The sequence below is a fragment of the Sturnira hondurensis genome, unplaced genomic scaffold, assembly GCF_014824575.4.
Source record: "Sturnira hondurensis isolate 20B ecotype Veracruz unplaced genomic scaffold, ASM1482457v3 Scaffold0004786, whole genome shotgun sequence".
In the NCBI taxonomy this organism is placed as follows: Eukaryota; Metazoa; Chordata; class Mammalia; order Chiroptera; family Phyllostomidae; genus Sturnira; species Sturnira hondurensis.
The window spans coordinates 464,757-482,012 of record NW_028077417.1 but is presented as its reverse complement, the minus strand read 5'-3'; the positions used below and the strand labels follow the sequence as shown (position 1 = coordinate 482,012).

Sequence of the window (17,256 nt, the reverse complement as noted above, 5' to 3'; positions counted from 1 at the left end):
TAATCTGCAGGAATAAACAATTTCCAATCAACTCTTCCCTGAATATTGGTTACCTTTCCTGCTGTGCAGCTGTTGGGATCAAACAGAGGCAAAGCTGAGTTAGAGTACCTGCAACGTTTATTTATAATCCTGTTTTCCGAGCCTGGTGACAAGAAAAAGGAGTGACTTTGGCATTTGCTGGTAGAGTCAAGGTAGATTTGCCAGATGAAAAAAAAAAGTACTCTGTATTTACTTATTTGTCAGGGATAGCTAAGTAAAACACACCACGTGCGAAATCAGAGCAGTAGTGAACTCTAAGGGTAGTCTGCACGCATTTCCAAGAAAAAAAATCAAGCGGAAGTAGTACCAGCAAAGAGAATCAACTTTCTTAGTTGTTTTATTTTCCCTGCCACTTCTAGTTCAGGGATGGTTGGCGTTCTCTCGGTCGTTATTACTGGCTCTCCTACACAGGCCAACGAGCTGATCCAATCCTCAGGCGGGGCTAAGGGCGACTGAGACTCGGATGGGCTTCAAAGGTTTTGGGGTGGGACTGTCAGAAGCAGCAGCAGAAGCAGCGGTTTCGGACTGGCGGGGAAAGGAAAGATGGTGCAGGTTCGCGGAAAGGCCCTTTGCCAAGGCCATACCACGGACCAGAAACAGTCCCTAGCCTTCTCGCTCAGCAGGGTGCGGCCCCAGAGCCATCCGCCTGGTTCCGAAGAGGTGGGACTTTCCCCACCGGAAGTGATCCTGTACAGTCTCGGGGAACTGGGGCACCTCAGCCAGTGTGTCAGGGAAACCCTTCCGGGTGTATTCTGGGGGTGGGGGGTGGGGGGTGGGTGAGGAAAAAAAAAGAGGTGGGTTCGCCTGGAGTCTTTGCGGCCGCTGCGGCCCGGACAGCACCCGCCCCTCTCCCCTCTGCGAATAGCTACGCTGGGGCCGCGGTGAGAGCTAGCAACCGGCCCGTGACCATGGCCTTGGCTTGACAGAGGCTCCGGGACGGCCTGGCGGATGAGGACAGTAGGGTAAGCGGCGGCAGCGGCGTTGGCAGAGATAGCCGAGTCTCCGGGGTGGGGGAAGCTGGGGGAGGCGGCAACCGGAGCTGCTGGTTTGGGGCGGGTGGGGGTCAGGCGGGTAATGTGCGCCCTTCTCTCATCGCAGGCCGGACGACGCCCGCGAGAGCCGGGCCCAGAGACCCGCCCGGCGGCAGTGAGGGGTGCGCAGCCCAGAGGCCTGGGCCAGCTCAGCAGCGAGAAAACGAAGCGGGGTCCCAGGGCCCCTTTGTGTGAAGGGCGGAGGAGTTGGGGCAGTCCCCGGCTACGGGCTCCTCCGTCGCAAGCCTGCCCGTGAGGGCCCCTAGATCTGCGGCCTCCAGCCCTTCCCCCGGAGGGGCGCGTTTCATCCCCCCCTACCCTTGCTGGGCTTTTCCAGGCGCGCCCTCCTCCCCACGCCCCCTGCCTAGGCTTCAGTTCCTATAGGAGGGGCATTACCATCCCATCCCCACCCACCCCGACTCTTCACTCTCTCCCCTCCCCCATCTTAACTTCCTCTTCTTCCTCCGTCGGGCCCTCTGCTTCTCTGCGCTCTCCTCCCGGGTTTGCAGATTTCCGCCCACCTTCCGCCTCCCTGAGCTGCGCCGCAGTTAGCGGGGCTTTATTTTTTTTCCTTCGTGTAGGAGTTGGTGAAGGTGAGATTCATGAGGGAATACAAGGTAGTGGTGTTAGGGAGCGGAGGGGTTGGCAAGTCTGCCCTGACTGTGCAGTTTGTCACTGGGACTTTCATTGAGAAATATGACCCCACCATTGAAGATTTCTACCGCAAAGAGATCGAAGTGGACTCTTCTCCGTCGGTGCTAGAAATTCTGGACACCGCAGGAACTGAGCAGTTTGCCTCCATGAGAGATCTCTACATCAAAAACGGCCAAGGTTTCATCCTGGTTTATAGTCTCGTTAATCAGCAGTCTTTTCAGGTAACCAAAGCAAGTCTTGTAATTTGTTAAAAGGGGGTGTGGTAATTCTACTTTTACTTCTGGTTTGCTTGAACCGTGCGTTAATGACTATGTTTTTGCTTTTGAAAGTTAGACATGGCGCATTTTTGAGGTTACTCCTGGCATGAAAAAGTGTTAGGTTGTTTCTACAGAGAGTAATAAAATAACAACCGTCAACAAATATTTTAAAGTTACTTTTAAGTCAAAGAAAAGTGAAAACGAAATACATCAGTGTGTGTATATTTAGCTTGGAATATAACCTTCTGAAGTTGCGTGTTCATTTCAACAAGCATTGATTAATATACTCAACAAATCACCATTAACTAATAATCTTGGGTACATAGAGCACTTTGGAAGGAAAACTATTTGGAGCTGAATATCTGTTGCACATATAACTCATCTGTGGCTGCTTCTCCCACCCCCTTCTCTGTGTTCACCCAAGTTTTCCAAGCAGCTTCAAAAACCTTTGTGCTGCAAGATGAACTCAGGGCCTGCCTTCTAGACATTTTACTTACTTGGGGCATGTGAAGGAAATGTAATTAATTGAAAAGATTAGTGCTTGGAATTAATAACCAACATAAATGTAGAATGACCCTCCCTTTCTGCAGTTATCCAAATTGTTTCTGATAACACTGACTATATTTATACAAAATACACGGATCCAGGAACACTGAGCAAGTGCAGATTTCTAACCTTGGCTGGGTGGCCAAACTGGAGATGGTCCAGTTTCCTCGGAGAATCTGCCCTGTTCTCCACTGGGTTTAATATTATTTTAAGAGTTGCAATAAATGTTGCTATTTATTCCCTGAAAATAACCTCATATTGACCCATTATATTGACCTCCATTGATTTAGGAAATGGACATTTTTCTGCATTTAAAGATGTTCACTTAATGTTTCTTACTTAGGAGACATTAAGTGCTTTAGTCAAGCCAGTGTGCTAATTCCAGTTTTCTTAGTATTTGAAATTAAAGTACTGTAGCCAACTTTTTCACTAATGGGATATAGCACTTCAGTTTTTTTTTCTTTTAAAGATAATAAGTTCTGGATAAATGATTCAAAGTTATATTGACCAAACTCAAGTTCATTGTATGTAGGCCTAAATTCCAAAGCAGTAGTATCATAAACACCTTTTCCTCCCAAAAGCACTAAAGGAGCTAGCTATTTGGCAGGCATTTTCTTTCTGAGGGGGGAGCGGTGGGCAGGGCAAGGGAGAATAATGGGGGAAAATGGGGACAACTGCAATTGAAGAGCAATAAAAAATTTTTAAAAAGATTCTTTGGAGATTTGTTATTCTATTAGCTGACTCTCTAGAGCCTGGAAGTTGTTTGAAGGGTTTTTCATAAGATTTCAATTACTTCTACTTCTGTGATAGCCATAAATAGGGAGTGAAAAATTTGCCATTATTTCAACAGAGACTTAAACTCTTTTAAAGCCAAGTGCCATAAATTTGGATTCTCCACTGAACTTGGGTTTTTATGAGGACACAAGGAAATGAAGCTTAGCCTAGAAGATTGAATTGATACACGAGCAAATAAAAAAATTGTTGCAAATATGAAACAACTGTGTTTTTGTAAATTTTCAGTCCCTTCATTTTTCTACATCCAACATGTGAATATGCTGTTTACTGTTAACTATTTAAATTAACATATGTTTATATTTAAGTTAACCTGTGAAAAATCAAAACAATTGTAATGTTAGTATAAAATCTAGAATACTGTCTTTAATCAGTACGCCCCCCCCAAACTGATGATACTAGAGATTCGTTAAAGCTGTTATCTTTTATGATTAATTGTAATTACAAAAAAAATAATACACTTGGAGTAAATTTCAAGTTGTAAACCCAAATGTAGGCAAAGAAAAGGATGACTTTCTCTCTTGGTCAGACTTCTGCCTGCCTGTGGATCCCAGGAAGTGCTCATTGTTACAATAGTTTTTATTATATTTAAGTATATTTTAAGATGTTTGATTTTAGGGAGATAAAAGTATACTATTTTATTTAAAATGGAAAATATAAGTGTATAGGTCTGTTAACTTTGGTCTTCTAGGCATGACACAGTATTTTTGTGTTCACCTTAAACTTTTTCTCTCAAGTGCTCTTGCTAAGTGGCTAGAAATGCATAGATGCTTCAATCCTGTGCTAGGATATCCGGTGTTAGGAGGAGTGATGACAAGCTGGCAGGTTTAAGGAGATGGCCAAACACCCTTATGTATATATGGATTCATCATATTTGGGAACTGTTAAAATCAGTATAAACGGTGGGAAAGAAGTGATTAAATGAATCAGATTAGTGTGCAACCTACATTTTGTATTCTTGATAGAAACTCGGCAAGTAGGGTTTGTGGAAATTATCTAGTTTCTACTTCACTGGAGAAAATGACATTTTCTTTGTTTGGGTGGCTGGCTTTATTTGTTTGTTTATTTATTTATATATAATCCTCACCTGAGGACGTTTTTTTTCATTGCTTTTAAATGGGAGAGAAAGAGTAGGGGGAGGGGGAAAGACGAGAGAGTGAGACCGGAGGGGGGTAGAGAGAAACTTCAACTGGTTGCCTTCTCATATATGCTGTGGGTTGTTTTTTAAACTCAGCTTTCTATACTCACTAAGAGATGAGTTATTGTGAGACTGTCATATTTCTGTTATGGTTATGAAAACAGCATAATTTGTTCTTTTTCTTTGTGATTGTTTGAATAGGATATCAAGCCAATGAGAGATCAGATTGTCAGAGTGAAGAGATATGAAAAAGTCCCACTAATTCTAGTGGGAAATAAAGTGGATCTGGAACCAGAGAGAGAGGTTATGTCTTCAGAAGGCAGAGCGCTGGCTCAAGAATGGGGCTGTCCTTTCATGGAGACATCGGCAAAAAGTAAATCAATGGTGGATGAACTTTTTGCTGAGATCGTCAGGCAAATGAACTATTCATCCCTGCCCGAGAAGCAAGATCAGTGTTGTACAACTTGTGTTGTCCAGTAAAAAAGATAACCTCAATCATGGCCATACCGAGCAGGTTAGTCATTGATGGAATCTTATGAGCCAAGAGTGTTTTGTTTTTGTTCAAGTATAACAAAACTGGTTAATATTAATACACATTGCACTACCTTAAATTTCTGCATTTTAAAATAACATTTCCCTTTGCACAAAACAGTCAACATTCAATGCAGAAAATTAAGGGAAACAAAGGTAAGACATTTCTGTATTCCCACCGCAAGATTTATTTTTTAAAGTGAGTCACTGTTCTCTCTGCTTGATTGATAACATTCCTTTAGGGAGGGGTGAGTTAAAAGATAATACACCTTTTCAGTGTTATAGTAATTTAGCTTTCAGAATGTACAGGAGAGCATCCAGTAATAATTTTGGAAGATGATTAGTTTTGTTTTCTACACTTTTCTACCCTGGGCTAGAGAGGTGCTGTAATTGAAATAATCAATTTACTAATCACCAAAATGCTTGATTTAACAGAATGATTAATTAATCAAGTTCATCTGTACTTGGCACTTGAGAGACTTAAGTGATCCCTGATAATAACAAATTATAGTGCTACAATGTACCTTGATTTTATTATGAATGTATGGTCCAAATGAGAATCTGGCAAAATCATCCATGATGTGTTAGGAGGAGCAGTCCCAAGGCCAGGAAACAGTTTTATTCATTTTAATAAATAACAAAGTTAATCAAAATAATAACAAAACCTTTGAACTTTTCATTGAATCAAATGATAATAAAAGTTTTTTAAGTCAATGAGTTTTTGAAAAAGTTGTTATATAAAACTTATTGAGCCTTTACCATGAGATTATTTTATTCGTATCATGATTTTTCAATCTAGATTGTAATTGGGGAGATAATATCGCTGAGACATTTAGATAGTGAGATAAAACAATCAATAGATTGAATGACTGAGAAACCCAAAGCAAATGCCAAACTCGCCGGGCAACATCAGGAATGGAATTGATTGTTTTGAGCCAAGATTGAACTCAAGTCTTGGAGGCAGCGTCGCAAATGGCAACAGACATTTCAGATCACACTGGTGATTTCTAATCAAAGGTCTGGCTTCATATGTGCTCCCTGGACAAAAGATTAATGGTTCCTAATTTATCTTCAGAGAAGATTTTCTGTCAGGTAATGTCATCTTTGAAAAGGAAGGATGACTGCAGTGTTTCATTCAAAATGCTTCCACTCATGAGCTTTCCAGAATACCAGAATATCCTGGAAAAATCATTTTTGTTCTTATACCTGGCTATATCTATTACCTTATAAAGTCACTATTCAGACTGTATTCCAGCATATGTTTTGATGATAGTGTCACACTTGTAGTATAGTGTTTTGACGTATGTAGGTGATCAAGTCTCATGTTATTGCTTCCATAATCTTTCTTCTTAAACTGTAGGCCAGCTTCAAGTTTGAACAAGCTCTGCACAGTGATTATTTCTTCACCATTATGCTCTATTTCTCTGACACTTAATTGGGCAAATGACAGAAGTTTACACATTTTCATTTTATTGTTTTTATGAAAAATTAAACTAGCTCCCACAAACATTCCCCATTTTTTCCATCATTATTGTAGACAACTATATGAAGTAAACAGAATAAAATTGACCTCATACATGTAGAGGGCCAATTGTCTCAGTCAAATCAGCAAATGGGCAATTTCTAAAGCTGTTTTTAAGTCTTATTCTGGATTATTTCTGAGTTTATTTTATTTTGTAACTTTTGTGACTAAATTACTTTTAGCCCATTTGGTCACCTACAGGAATGATTAAGTATTTTTAAATATCTCAAGCCAGTTCTGCTTACATTTTTGTTATATACTAAAAATCAGAAAATATGAATACCAGTAATTGCTTATTTTTTATAGTAACAGGTCAAGTTGCCTGTGTAGTCTTTTTTTTTAAGCAGAATACACTATTGAAATGCAACCCTCACAATAAAATATCTAATTAGCTGAATTTCTGAAAATATTTAAGGGAATTCCCTGACCAAGACTGACCATGATCTTGTAGAACAAAGCATATGATCTGCAGTTTTCCTCCCCTCCTCCCTCTTCTTTTCTATCAAATAAGATTGAACTGATGCCTATGGAAATCTGTAATCCGAGATCCAGAAAGCTTGTGGTTGTGATTGCTCACTATTTAAAAACACAGGTGATGGGTCCTGAATCCCGTAGCTTGAATCATGAAGCCCTGAGGTCTGCCCATCTCAGATCTAGATAGAAGATCAAACTTTGACTCATAAAGCTGATTTGAGAAATGTTTGTCCTTAATATTTAGAAGACTACTTTGTCCAAGTGAGAAATAATAAGACACTAAGAAGGACTGTGATTTTTATAACTTGACTGCTCTTAAATGAAAGAGAAAGTTTATTAATGTGCTAAGAATTGCTTCTGATAATTCCTCATATTTATTTCTTACCACCTTTCATTTTGGGTCACCAGTCTCTTGTCCAACACCTGCTTATCTGCGTGGCTCCCAGGATTGTTTCCTCACCTTTCAACCTCTCATTGGAAGTAATCTTAGTGTGAGTTTGGATTCATGGCCAGATTCTTTACGTACTGCTTTCATGGCTGGTTTCCTTACTGACCTGAGTAGCCTGCAATCAGGTGCATTGAAGGACTTTTTTTACTGTGCAGCAGCAATATAATAAAAACTCAGGTCAGTGTTGTAGCCCTGTAGTTTGTTTTTACTACCTCTATCATAGCACCTCAGTGATGGTGTGAATAATTGACAGATGGCTATTTTGGTATAAGTACTGTTGTTGAGAATGATGGGTATTTTGTTAATCTCATAATACTATACAAAAGTAAATTACAGTGTTGTGGGGGTTCAGGGAAGGCACAGACCACATCCATTCAAAGCTGGTTTCAATATTCTGAGCCTTTTGTTGGGAGTGGGGTGTAGGATGTTTAATAGAATCCCTTTACTAGGTGACAGTAGCATTCCCTCCATCCCTAAGTTGTGACAAACATGAATTTCTCCAGACCTTGCCAAACATCTCCTAGGGGACAAAATTTCTCCTGTCTAAGAACCCCTGAATTAGAGGAATTGGGGAGTAGTAACATCTGTGTCAGGTAGGATATGAGTGGATGGGGGCAGGATAGAGGTGATTCCAAACAGAGGGAATGCCAAAAAGGAGTAAAATAATATTCTAAAATATTTTATTGATTTGCTGAAAGGAAGGTGGGAAATAAAGTAAAGTTATAACTTGAATGTGACAGTTCGGTAAATACCCTTTTGGCAAACATGATTTTAAAGGTTACCTACTTTTCAAAGGTTCCTATATCCCTGTCCAATATTGACAAAAGTTTAAAACAAGGAAAACAGAAATAAAAAAATGTGTTCTTCACTATAGCTTGAAGATCTACAAAATTTAATCCTATTTTCCTCCATATATTATGGAAAAGATTCTCCCAATGAGAGTAAGTGGTGCATAAGAGTACCAAATACCAGGGATCAAGCTGAAAGAATGAAAAGCAATATTTATGTCAGCCTCACTTCATTATATATGTTATCCTGAACAAAAAGGGAGATTCTTGATTCAAGACTAGCACTTCATTTCACGTGGCAACAGAATGCCCAGGATGTTAAGGCTCCTGAAAGGCCAAGCCATTAATTAATGTCATTTTAGTCTAGCTGGCTTTACTATTTCTAAACACAGTAGAATGGATTAGTTTTTTAATTTTTTAAATGTATGGAACTTCTAATATTTTCATCTTTTAATTAGATATTATGTGTTGGGGAGTTAGCAGATGTGAGGTGAAAAATCCTGAACATTGGATCACATTGTTTACTTTAAAATGCTGGCATCTTTCAACATCCAAGTTAAATGCTAATCACATCAGTTACAACACTGGGGTAGAATTCTATTGCAGAAGTTAGAGTTTAGATATGTTTTTCCCCAGCCCTATTTTGCATCTCACTTTGAGTGGGAAAAGTAGCTAATTTTAAATGCTCATTTGTCATCCAGTTCAAATGGAGCCTGTGGCATGGTGGCCCAGAATGGGGGGGAAGCGTGTTTTAGAAGTAGTGTGTACCATAAAGACATGCAATGGCCCTGGGGTAAGACGAGAGAAAACAGTTCCCTTATTCTTTCTACCACAGTAATTCTTTCAGACCTTCACTGATCTCCACAAGGTTCATGGTTTGTGACTGTTCAGAGTGGGTAGGTGCCTAGTTAGACCTACTGTGTGTGTGGAAATGTCTGGTGACTTTTTGTATATATGTTACCTTTTAATTGCTTCCTTTAACCCCAAGATTAGGCTTTTATTGCAGAATGAAATGCATGTGAGCCATTCAGTTTTACTCTTATCACCTCTCTGGTTTAGAATGAACCATCAGTAGAATGAACAAAAATTGCATCATGGAGTTGGAGAAATGCTACCAAGGAAGTATTCTAGCCTACTACAGAAAGAATCCCTTCATGGGATTATTTCTCAGTGAAATTCTAAAATCCAGAACATAATGTCATTAAGAAAAACTTTTTCTATCAAAAGCATAATCCCAAATTTATTTGATTAGTTGGATATAGCAATATTGCATATAGTAAAAGCAATTTAGAGTTGAGGGGAGCAGTATCCTACTTGGTCTGATTTGAAGTAAGCACCTAGGATCAGATCATTGGATTCACACTGTTGTTGCTTCTTATCACTGGATGTGGTCATTCTTTTTGAGATCTCAGAATTGAACTCCTTATGTTAATTTAAACTTAAAGAGATTTTAGATCAGACCATAAGAAAAATTGCTTCTCCCTCCCTCCTACTCTGGGTTCACCGTAAACTTTTGGAGTACATGTTCTCTTTAAAGCATGGTTCCACTTCCATTCAAGGATTCTATTCCATGGGTTCACTTTTGCTCTCTGTTTAATGGTGACAGGTGAACATTCTGAATGACCTAACCCCCCAGCTCCATCCCCCATGCTTTGTGATTATTATGCAAATTGGGATAGAGAAACAAGATATTTAACAAAAACATAACTTTTATCAACAGAATTCCAGCCTACTATTTTGCCAATATAACTAGTATTTATCTTGGATACAAAAATGCCAAGTAAAAAATGGGAAGGGAACTTTAGTTTAAAATATTTTTTGGTTAAATCCCCAGAATATCATGTCTAAAACTGAGAGAAACTGAAAATCAATTATTATTGCGCATTTATATTTGCTGAAAAGAATGCTAACAAATACCATAACATTTAGAAATCGTAAATGCAAATAAGCTAAAAAGACATTTAGAAACTGTTAAGCCTTTCATCCCAGGCATTCCGCTGCCACATGAAATAATGTGCTAGTCTTGAATCAAGAATCTCCCCTCTTCTTCATGCTGATGTAAATAATGATCTTTGTTCTTTCACTTCTGTGTTTGGTACCCTTGTGTACCAATTTCCCCCACTGGGGAGACCCTATTTCATAATTTCCTGAACAAAAAATTTGGACTATTTTTTGAGGGTTTTTTTTAGTCTTCCATAACAAAATCCAGTTAGGAAAAAAGAGAAAACAGTTACGCAAGAGTTTGAGCAGAGACTTCTAGAGTTAAGATTTGTTGGGTGTCTTGCTGGAAACTTGAGAGTGAGGACAAGGATCTTTTGTGTTCTATCTTACAAAAAGCAAGTTATACTTTTTCAATGTGTCTGTGATATCCTGGGAATTAAAAAGTATGAGTTTGACCAGCTGCCTGTAAAGCTTGTAGAATGTTTTTTTTAAATGAATGAGAGCTGTTAGTACACTGAAAATTTTGCTGTCCCAGTGAGAAGCAATAACATTTACATTTCACATTTTGTGAAATTCTAATCTGAAAGAGACTATCCTTTTTGCTAGCTTTTGCCTCAGGATTTGTATTCCCTCATGAATACTCCAGAGAGTATAATTTATTACCCTCTTGAAAATGGCTGGTATTAATACTTTATTGTTTAATGGTATGTCTCCTATTAAGATTGTTGAATATAACCTGGAATGTATCTGTGTCTCTTGATTTCACTGGAGAATTTTCATCCTGTAGAATATTGATGAACCAAATGTTAACCAGGTTTTTAGAGTATAGGAAATACTGCATACATTACCTTTTATTTAATATAGATCATGGTTAAGTTATATTCTTAGTGCTTATTTTGGCTACAAATAAATAATCACTACTTCCTCAATTTTATTTCAGAAAATGCCTGAACTATTAACTCATCACATATTACAAGTTTTCACTATTCAGAGACATAATCATATTTTAAAATCCCAAGTCTTTATATTTTTTTAATTTGAAAAATATGGATTAAAGTTTATAGAAACCTTATTAATTCAAATTAATTGAGGCAAGTCTAGTGTGGATTTCTGAAAAGTCTTTCCAGAGAATTACAAATATAATAAAATACTGTTATATTCAAATAATATGAAAATTCAAATGAAGGTAAAAAAATAAAATGGTCTTTAATCTAGGTACAAAAGACATAATCCTAGTCTTCCAGAAATTTATAACATAGTTGAGAAAAGAAAAACGACCTTATGTTTGACATATAAGGTGCTTTCACATATTACCTTATGATATTTACCAAATATCTGGAGAAAAATTATTATCCTTATCTTAATAATGAAGAACCTGGGCTTGCCCCAACTTAAATAACCAGTGTCCTAATTAACAATGTCCTTTAGTGCAAAAAATTTTTAATTGGAGGAAAAGTGTTTTTTTAATAATTTCTAAAGAGGCAAACTTTTCTGTTTTTCCTAATGTGTTTATGTGATAGAATTGCAATTACAATGAGCAGAGAAACATTTTTTTAAAGTTAATTGTTTTTATGATATAGCTTCTAATAAAAAGTTCTCTCGGGCTCTTTGAATACAAATACAAATACACCTGTCACATGAAATTAAAATTATGCGTTGTGTAAATGTTGGTATAGCCCTTAAATGATCTCAAATTGGTTTCACTTGTCATTCTTTCATAGTTACTATTCTACTCATTGTTTCTGGTTTTATTTAACAATTTTTATTTTTTTACACTAAATACAAATGTAATGTCACTCTCTTAGGAGGTATTTACTGACCCAGCACAGTTAAAGGACATTATGTCTGAATGATAGATCTCCCCCGCACCCCGGTATTAATTAGAAGGACAGAAGCCTAACAACCGTAAGTGCAGAACTGAGACATCCCACCATAGACCTCCCTATGGTTGGGCGAATGTCCCCCAAAGGGCAGACCAGAGTGGGAAGTATGAACTACTGCTGTCACTTAGCATCTACTCCAAGTCAGGTCACCTAGTAGGTACTCAATAGCTAAAACCTGATGGTATTATATTTTTGTGTTTTAAAATCTCAAAAAAGGATCCACCTACATTTCTGGAAAATTTTACATACTGTCAAGTTAGCTCATAATTAATATGCATTTAATTCAGTACCTTATTCCATTAATATATAAGCATATCAAATTCAAAGTTGAAGTAACATTTGCCAGTTTTATACTGTAAGATCTTTTAAACCAGTAAGAAAGCATTTTATATTATATGAAATATAATATAAGCATAAAGTATAGTACTATTTAAAAATAAATCAGAGTTGTAACTTACATGCAGTATATTATATCCAGTGCATCATTAGACTGTTTTAATTTGTAATGACTTTTGTGGACCACAAAAAAATTACTTTTTAAGTTAAACTTATGGTGAACACAGAAAAAATCCACCTTAACGTAGTTATTTTGGTAACACTTCCATGTGTATGTAGATGTGTTGTCAGTATTCTCATTTTAATTGGTAAGCTATGTTTCTATATTTTTATGACATTTTTATATTAATTGCAGATAAAACTCAGAGGAAATTTGCACAGATGCTGCTTTGGAGAACTTTACAACCTGGGTTGCAGAACTGAGCCTTGGTAAACCTGTCTCTATTACAGCATGTTGCCATACATCTAATAAAGTGCATAAGGTCTTTGGCCTTCAAGATCCATTGACCTTAAATAAGAATGCTTAGCACGTTTACCATATGTTTAAAATCTATTCTTTATCAATCAGTCGTTTTATAGCTTTCTAAGTTCTTATTGGTGGCTAATATGCAAGAATTAATTTTTAATATTTTAATTGATTTCTTTAATCAGTTTCTCAACTTGTATTTATTAAATACTCAAACTCAGTATTACCTACTCAATGCCTTTTAAAAGAAAGTTATAATGGAGAAAAAAATTGAGCCTTAAACAAATGGTTACTTCTGTATATTACCTCGCACCAGTGCTTCATTCTATTTGTAAAATCTTTCTCCTTTAAATGGTTGGTTAATACTTTGAGACTTTGTTTACGTGTGGCAGTGTTGTAAAAAGAAGCTAAAGATCACATTATACCTATATGGATTAAATATCCCTGTAAGTGCAGTTTGTGATGTGTTTTAGTAGTTAACATGTTATGCAAGTTACAATTGATATTTGAAATTGACTGTAAAGCAGAGGTCCCCAACCTTTTTGGCACCAAGGACGGATTTCGTGGAAGACAATTTTTCCACACAGTGGGGTCGAAGGATGGTTTCAGGATGATTCAAGCTCATTGCATCCAAGCTCACCTCCTGGCGAGCCACCCGGTTCCTAACAAGCCAGGAACCTATCCGTTGCCTGGAGGTTGTGGACCCTTGCTGTAGAGCATTTAACTGAAGATTTTAGTATTTGATTCCATTAGGTTTTCGCATGTGTTTATCTCATTTACAGTATCAAATTGCAGCAGTAACATTTTCCTTTCTGTTAAGTTCTAAATTTAGTTATGACCTACTTAGCAATGCCTTTGAAAAGGGATATTGTATCCATAGTAAATTAATTGTATACCTAAACAGAGATAGCTCAGCTTTGCCTATCAGGCTTGTAATTGACATCTAATGGACTTCTGCACATGTAAAATCGAATTCAAGTAAAGTCATGTACACTTTCTAGTTCTTAATATTTGTCTTTCCAAATAATAGTTTAAAGCAATATTTGTTAACGTATTCTTGCACTATCACAATTGCTTTTTAGTTATTTTAAAGAAGCATGTTCGTAGTAGAGACAAAAAATATCTGTGTAACAGGAGGGATGATAGCGCGAAGTCTCTGGGCTTTTTTTTTTCCAAATGTGCTTCTAATAGCCATTGCCTTCCATGTTGTTTACCTAACAGCACATTTTGTCTGAATACTTGAACATTTTATTAGTAACACATGAATAGAAACAGAAAGGAAACTTATAAAGAATAACCATTTGGTTCATTTTTCACATCATGACAAACGCTTTCCCAGCAATGATTTGAAAATTTTGTAAGTTTGGCAGTATTTTGTTGTTGGGTTTTTATTTGATTTAATTATGTGCATTTAATTTGCAGAAGTTGGTAACTGCAGCTCACCTACTGCACCAAAGTTCTCAATTTTAGGAGCCCAGCTTTAGTCATTTGAACATGCTTCTAAATAAAACAAACAGAAACCAAAACTATACTTTAGATCTATAGTAATAGCTCAATAACTTTGTCAAGGTATGCTCTAATATATGCAGTGACGGTTTATGGAAGGGTGTGGCAATTTTAAATTTATATTGTGTGTAATGTTCAAATAAATGGATATCTACATTCATGTGATTTATTGGTCAGCATGACCATTAATTATTGCATAGAAATTGATTAAACTTTGATTCCCATTTTTAAATTGTGTTGTATTTGATTCCTGATCAAATTCCCTCAAAGTGAATGCTTCATCTTAAATTTGGATTTTATATGTAAGGATGGAGGCAATTGAAACAGTTTCTTATTTATTAACTGCTTAAAATGAAAGCCTAAGTTTGCACTTTAATACCAAACTTAAAACCAAACAGTCAGCTCAAAGTACTTTAAATGATTATGGTTCATTTTTATTAGCTTTGTGAAATTCTAAAGGAATCAAATAATTCATGATGATTTCAATTTTCTGCAGATGGATTTTTTAATACAGTGTTTCTTTCTTATGGGTAGTTTTTATTCTCATACCCCCTCTCTCTGTTTCTCTCCCTTTGTCCCTCCCTCCCTATCTCTGTCATTAACTTCAGCAGCAAATTTAACTTGAATTAACTAACATAGGATCATATGAGTCAGGAGAAAGTGATTTAAAGGTGGTTTTTCCAGCACATTTTAAGAAAAGGGACCAAAAGTTATTTTAGCTTATTCAATAGATTGCATGTCAGGTTGCTTACTAGGAAAATAAATTAATATTAAATGCAATATATGTGTTGTCTTTACTATGACATCTGTTTAGGAGTTGTTCAAATCACTGCAGTAGGGCTCTGCAAATAAAATCATGTAGCCTCTTATCATGGATCTAATGTACTGTAACTTTATCAATGAGAGGTAAAAATCTCAAATAACAAGTACAAACATTGAACAATGACCTATAAAGATTTGTAAAAGTTAAATTTTTCCAATAGATTTCATTCTTGTCATTTTGTAAGACGACCCTGCAGTCCACCTGTTTGTAACTTTTTTAATAAAATAGACATCTGTATTAATGAGGTTGATTTCTTGAATTATTTTGTGTATTGCTACTTCTTCTAGACTTGCTAGCTTGTAAATCTCTTTCTTATAACTGAAAGTCATTACTTATCAAAATGATAATGGGTATTACAGGACATGTTTAGACAAGTTAAATGTTCATTTGTGTCCTTTGTCACCAGTCTGGCATTTGTGGGGATAACTGAGAGATATCTTAAAATGTATATTTTATCAATTGAATAACAAGTAAATGACAAATTATAGATAATGGGTAAAGAACAATAATAATGTATATAGAGAAAGTGACCCCACAAATCTGTTTTCTGGGGATTGTGTAACTATAAGTAATTTAAGACAGTATTAAACAATATGATTAAAAGTTTGAAATGCTAAACAAATTAAGAAAATTAAACATAATTTATTTTGTTTTATCTTGTGAAAAGTTTGATACTGTACTGCATAACTCAGTATTTTGAAATTATTGAACTGAATAGATTTTTTAACCTCAAGGCTTTTTAAACCCTTAATCTTTACTTTAAGTTGGACAATTCTGTCTGTCCAAAGATGTATGGACTGGATTAATTTTCTATTAAAATGGACATATTTATATATCTGTATCATAATATATAGAAAATATCTTATTGTTTATTATCATTGATTACTGGTCTTTAGTTGGGCACCAAACACCCCGTGTATACTAACTAGATGCTGTCCTCAGAGTCCAAAAACCCTTTTGTACAATGAAGGCAATCATGATTTCAGGGTCCTCCCTTGTATTCCACTGAAGGAGTAATATCCCTTCATTCGCCAAGGTCAACATTTGGCGGGGGGAGTAAGGAAAGATTCATTGGTCAAGAAGGTACCAACCGAGAAAAATGAGAGATCTGGTGTGCCTCAAATCCATCTTAAGAAAGTACAGCATTCACACTTCTTTTATGTCAAGGGAAACGGACATGGGAGGGGCAAGAGGTGATTGACAACCCCACATATCTGGGCACCAGCAGGAGTTCGAGAAAGATTTTGCACAGGGTTCCTGCAAATCTTTGATAAATAATCATTTTTATACATACTTTTCTTATATCCTCCTGAGAGGTACCTTCTGGTAAGGGGCTGCTTTTGTACATCTGAAGCAAGCAGAATTTCTCTAATGATTAGCATGTCTATATGCAAGATGAGGCAGAATCCTGAAGGCCATGAGGACAAAGCAGACTTGAACAAGGTGGAGTCACGTCGGCTAAGCATTTCACTTTGTTATAAATACCCCCATTTTGTTGTTCATTCCTCAGTCTTGAGGGAAATAGAGCAACCAGGTCCAGGTTCAATTAAGAAGGAAGATTAGCTTTGAAACGGTGTCAGATTTGTATGTTGGGCCCCTCTTAATCAGGCTCTTAACAATGTTATATGCCCACCTTGTTCTCAGTGATCCCTGTGTAAAGTCAACATTTTTAACCCAGTGGATAACAGAGGATGAGAGGATAGAGTAAGAGATAAGGGGTAGTACCCTGATGAGTCAAATTAGTGATGTGTATCAATAGGGTACTTTCTTAACAGCCAGGTGGTCTTTATATCTTCCCCTTCTGTGCCTTCTTTATGTCATCTGGGAAGAAGATTCATCTAGTCCTAACATTCCTCAAGGATGTAGCAGCTTAGGTTCAGGATCCAAGGCAGTAAGACTTTGAGAAAAGGGACCATTTTCAGATAGGCTCCTGCTTCTACATCCATCTGTATCATTTAAACCTTGCTTACTATCTGACATTTGGACTTTATTATCCCCATTTTGTTGATGATGAAACCAAGACTAAGGAGGAAAATTTGATTTCAGATCATAAAGGCAAGGTCAAATAATTAATGTGTCGA

The 17,256-nt window shown here is 36.9% G+C and overlaps 1 protein-coding gene across 1 annotated transcript; it reads left to right on the top strand.

Moving 5' to 3' along the window:
* The first annotated feature begins 809 nt into the window (after positions 1-809).
* On the top strand, positions 810-15,046 carry RAP2C (RAP2C, member of RAS oncogene family). Its single transcript, XM_037046036.1, has 4 exons — positions 810-1,001; positions 1,138-1,945; positions 4,659-4,971; positions 12,736-15,046. The coding sequence occupies exons 2-3, from the start codon at positions 1,673-1,675 to the stop codon at positions 4,935-4,937; spliced, it is 552 nt and encodes a 183-aa protein (XP_036901931.1). The 5' UTR covers positions 810-1,001; positions 1,138-1,672; the 3' UTR covers positions 4,938-4,971; positions 12,736-15,046.
* Positions 15,047-17,256: the final 2,210 nt, after the last annotated feature.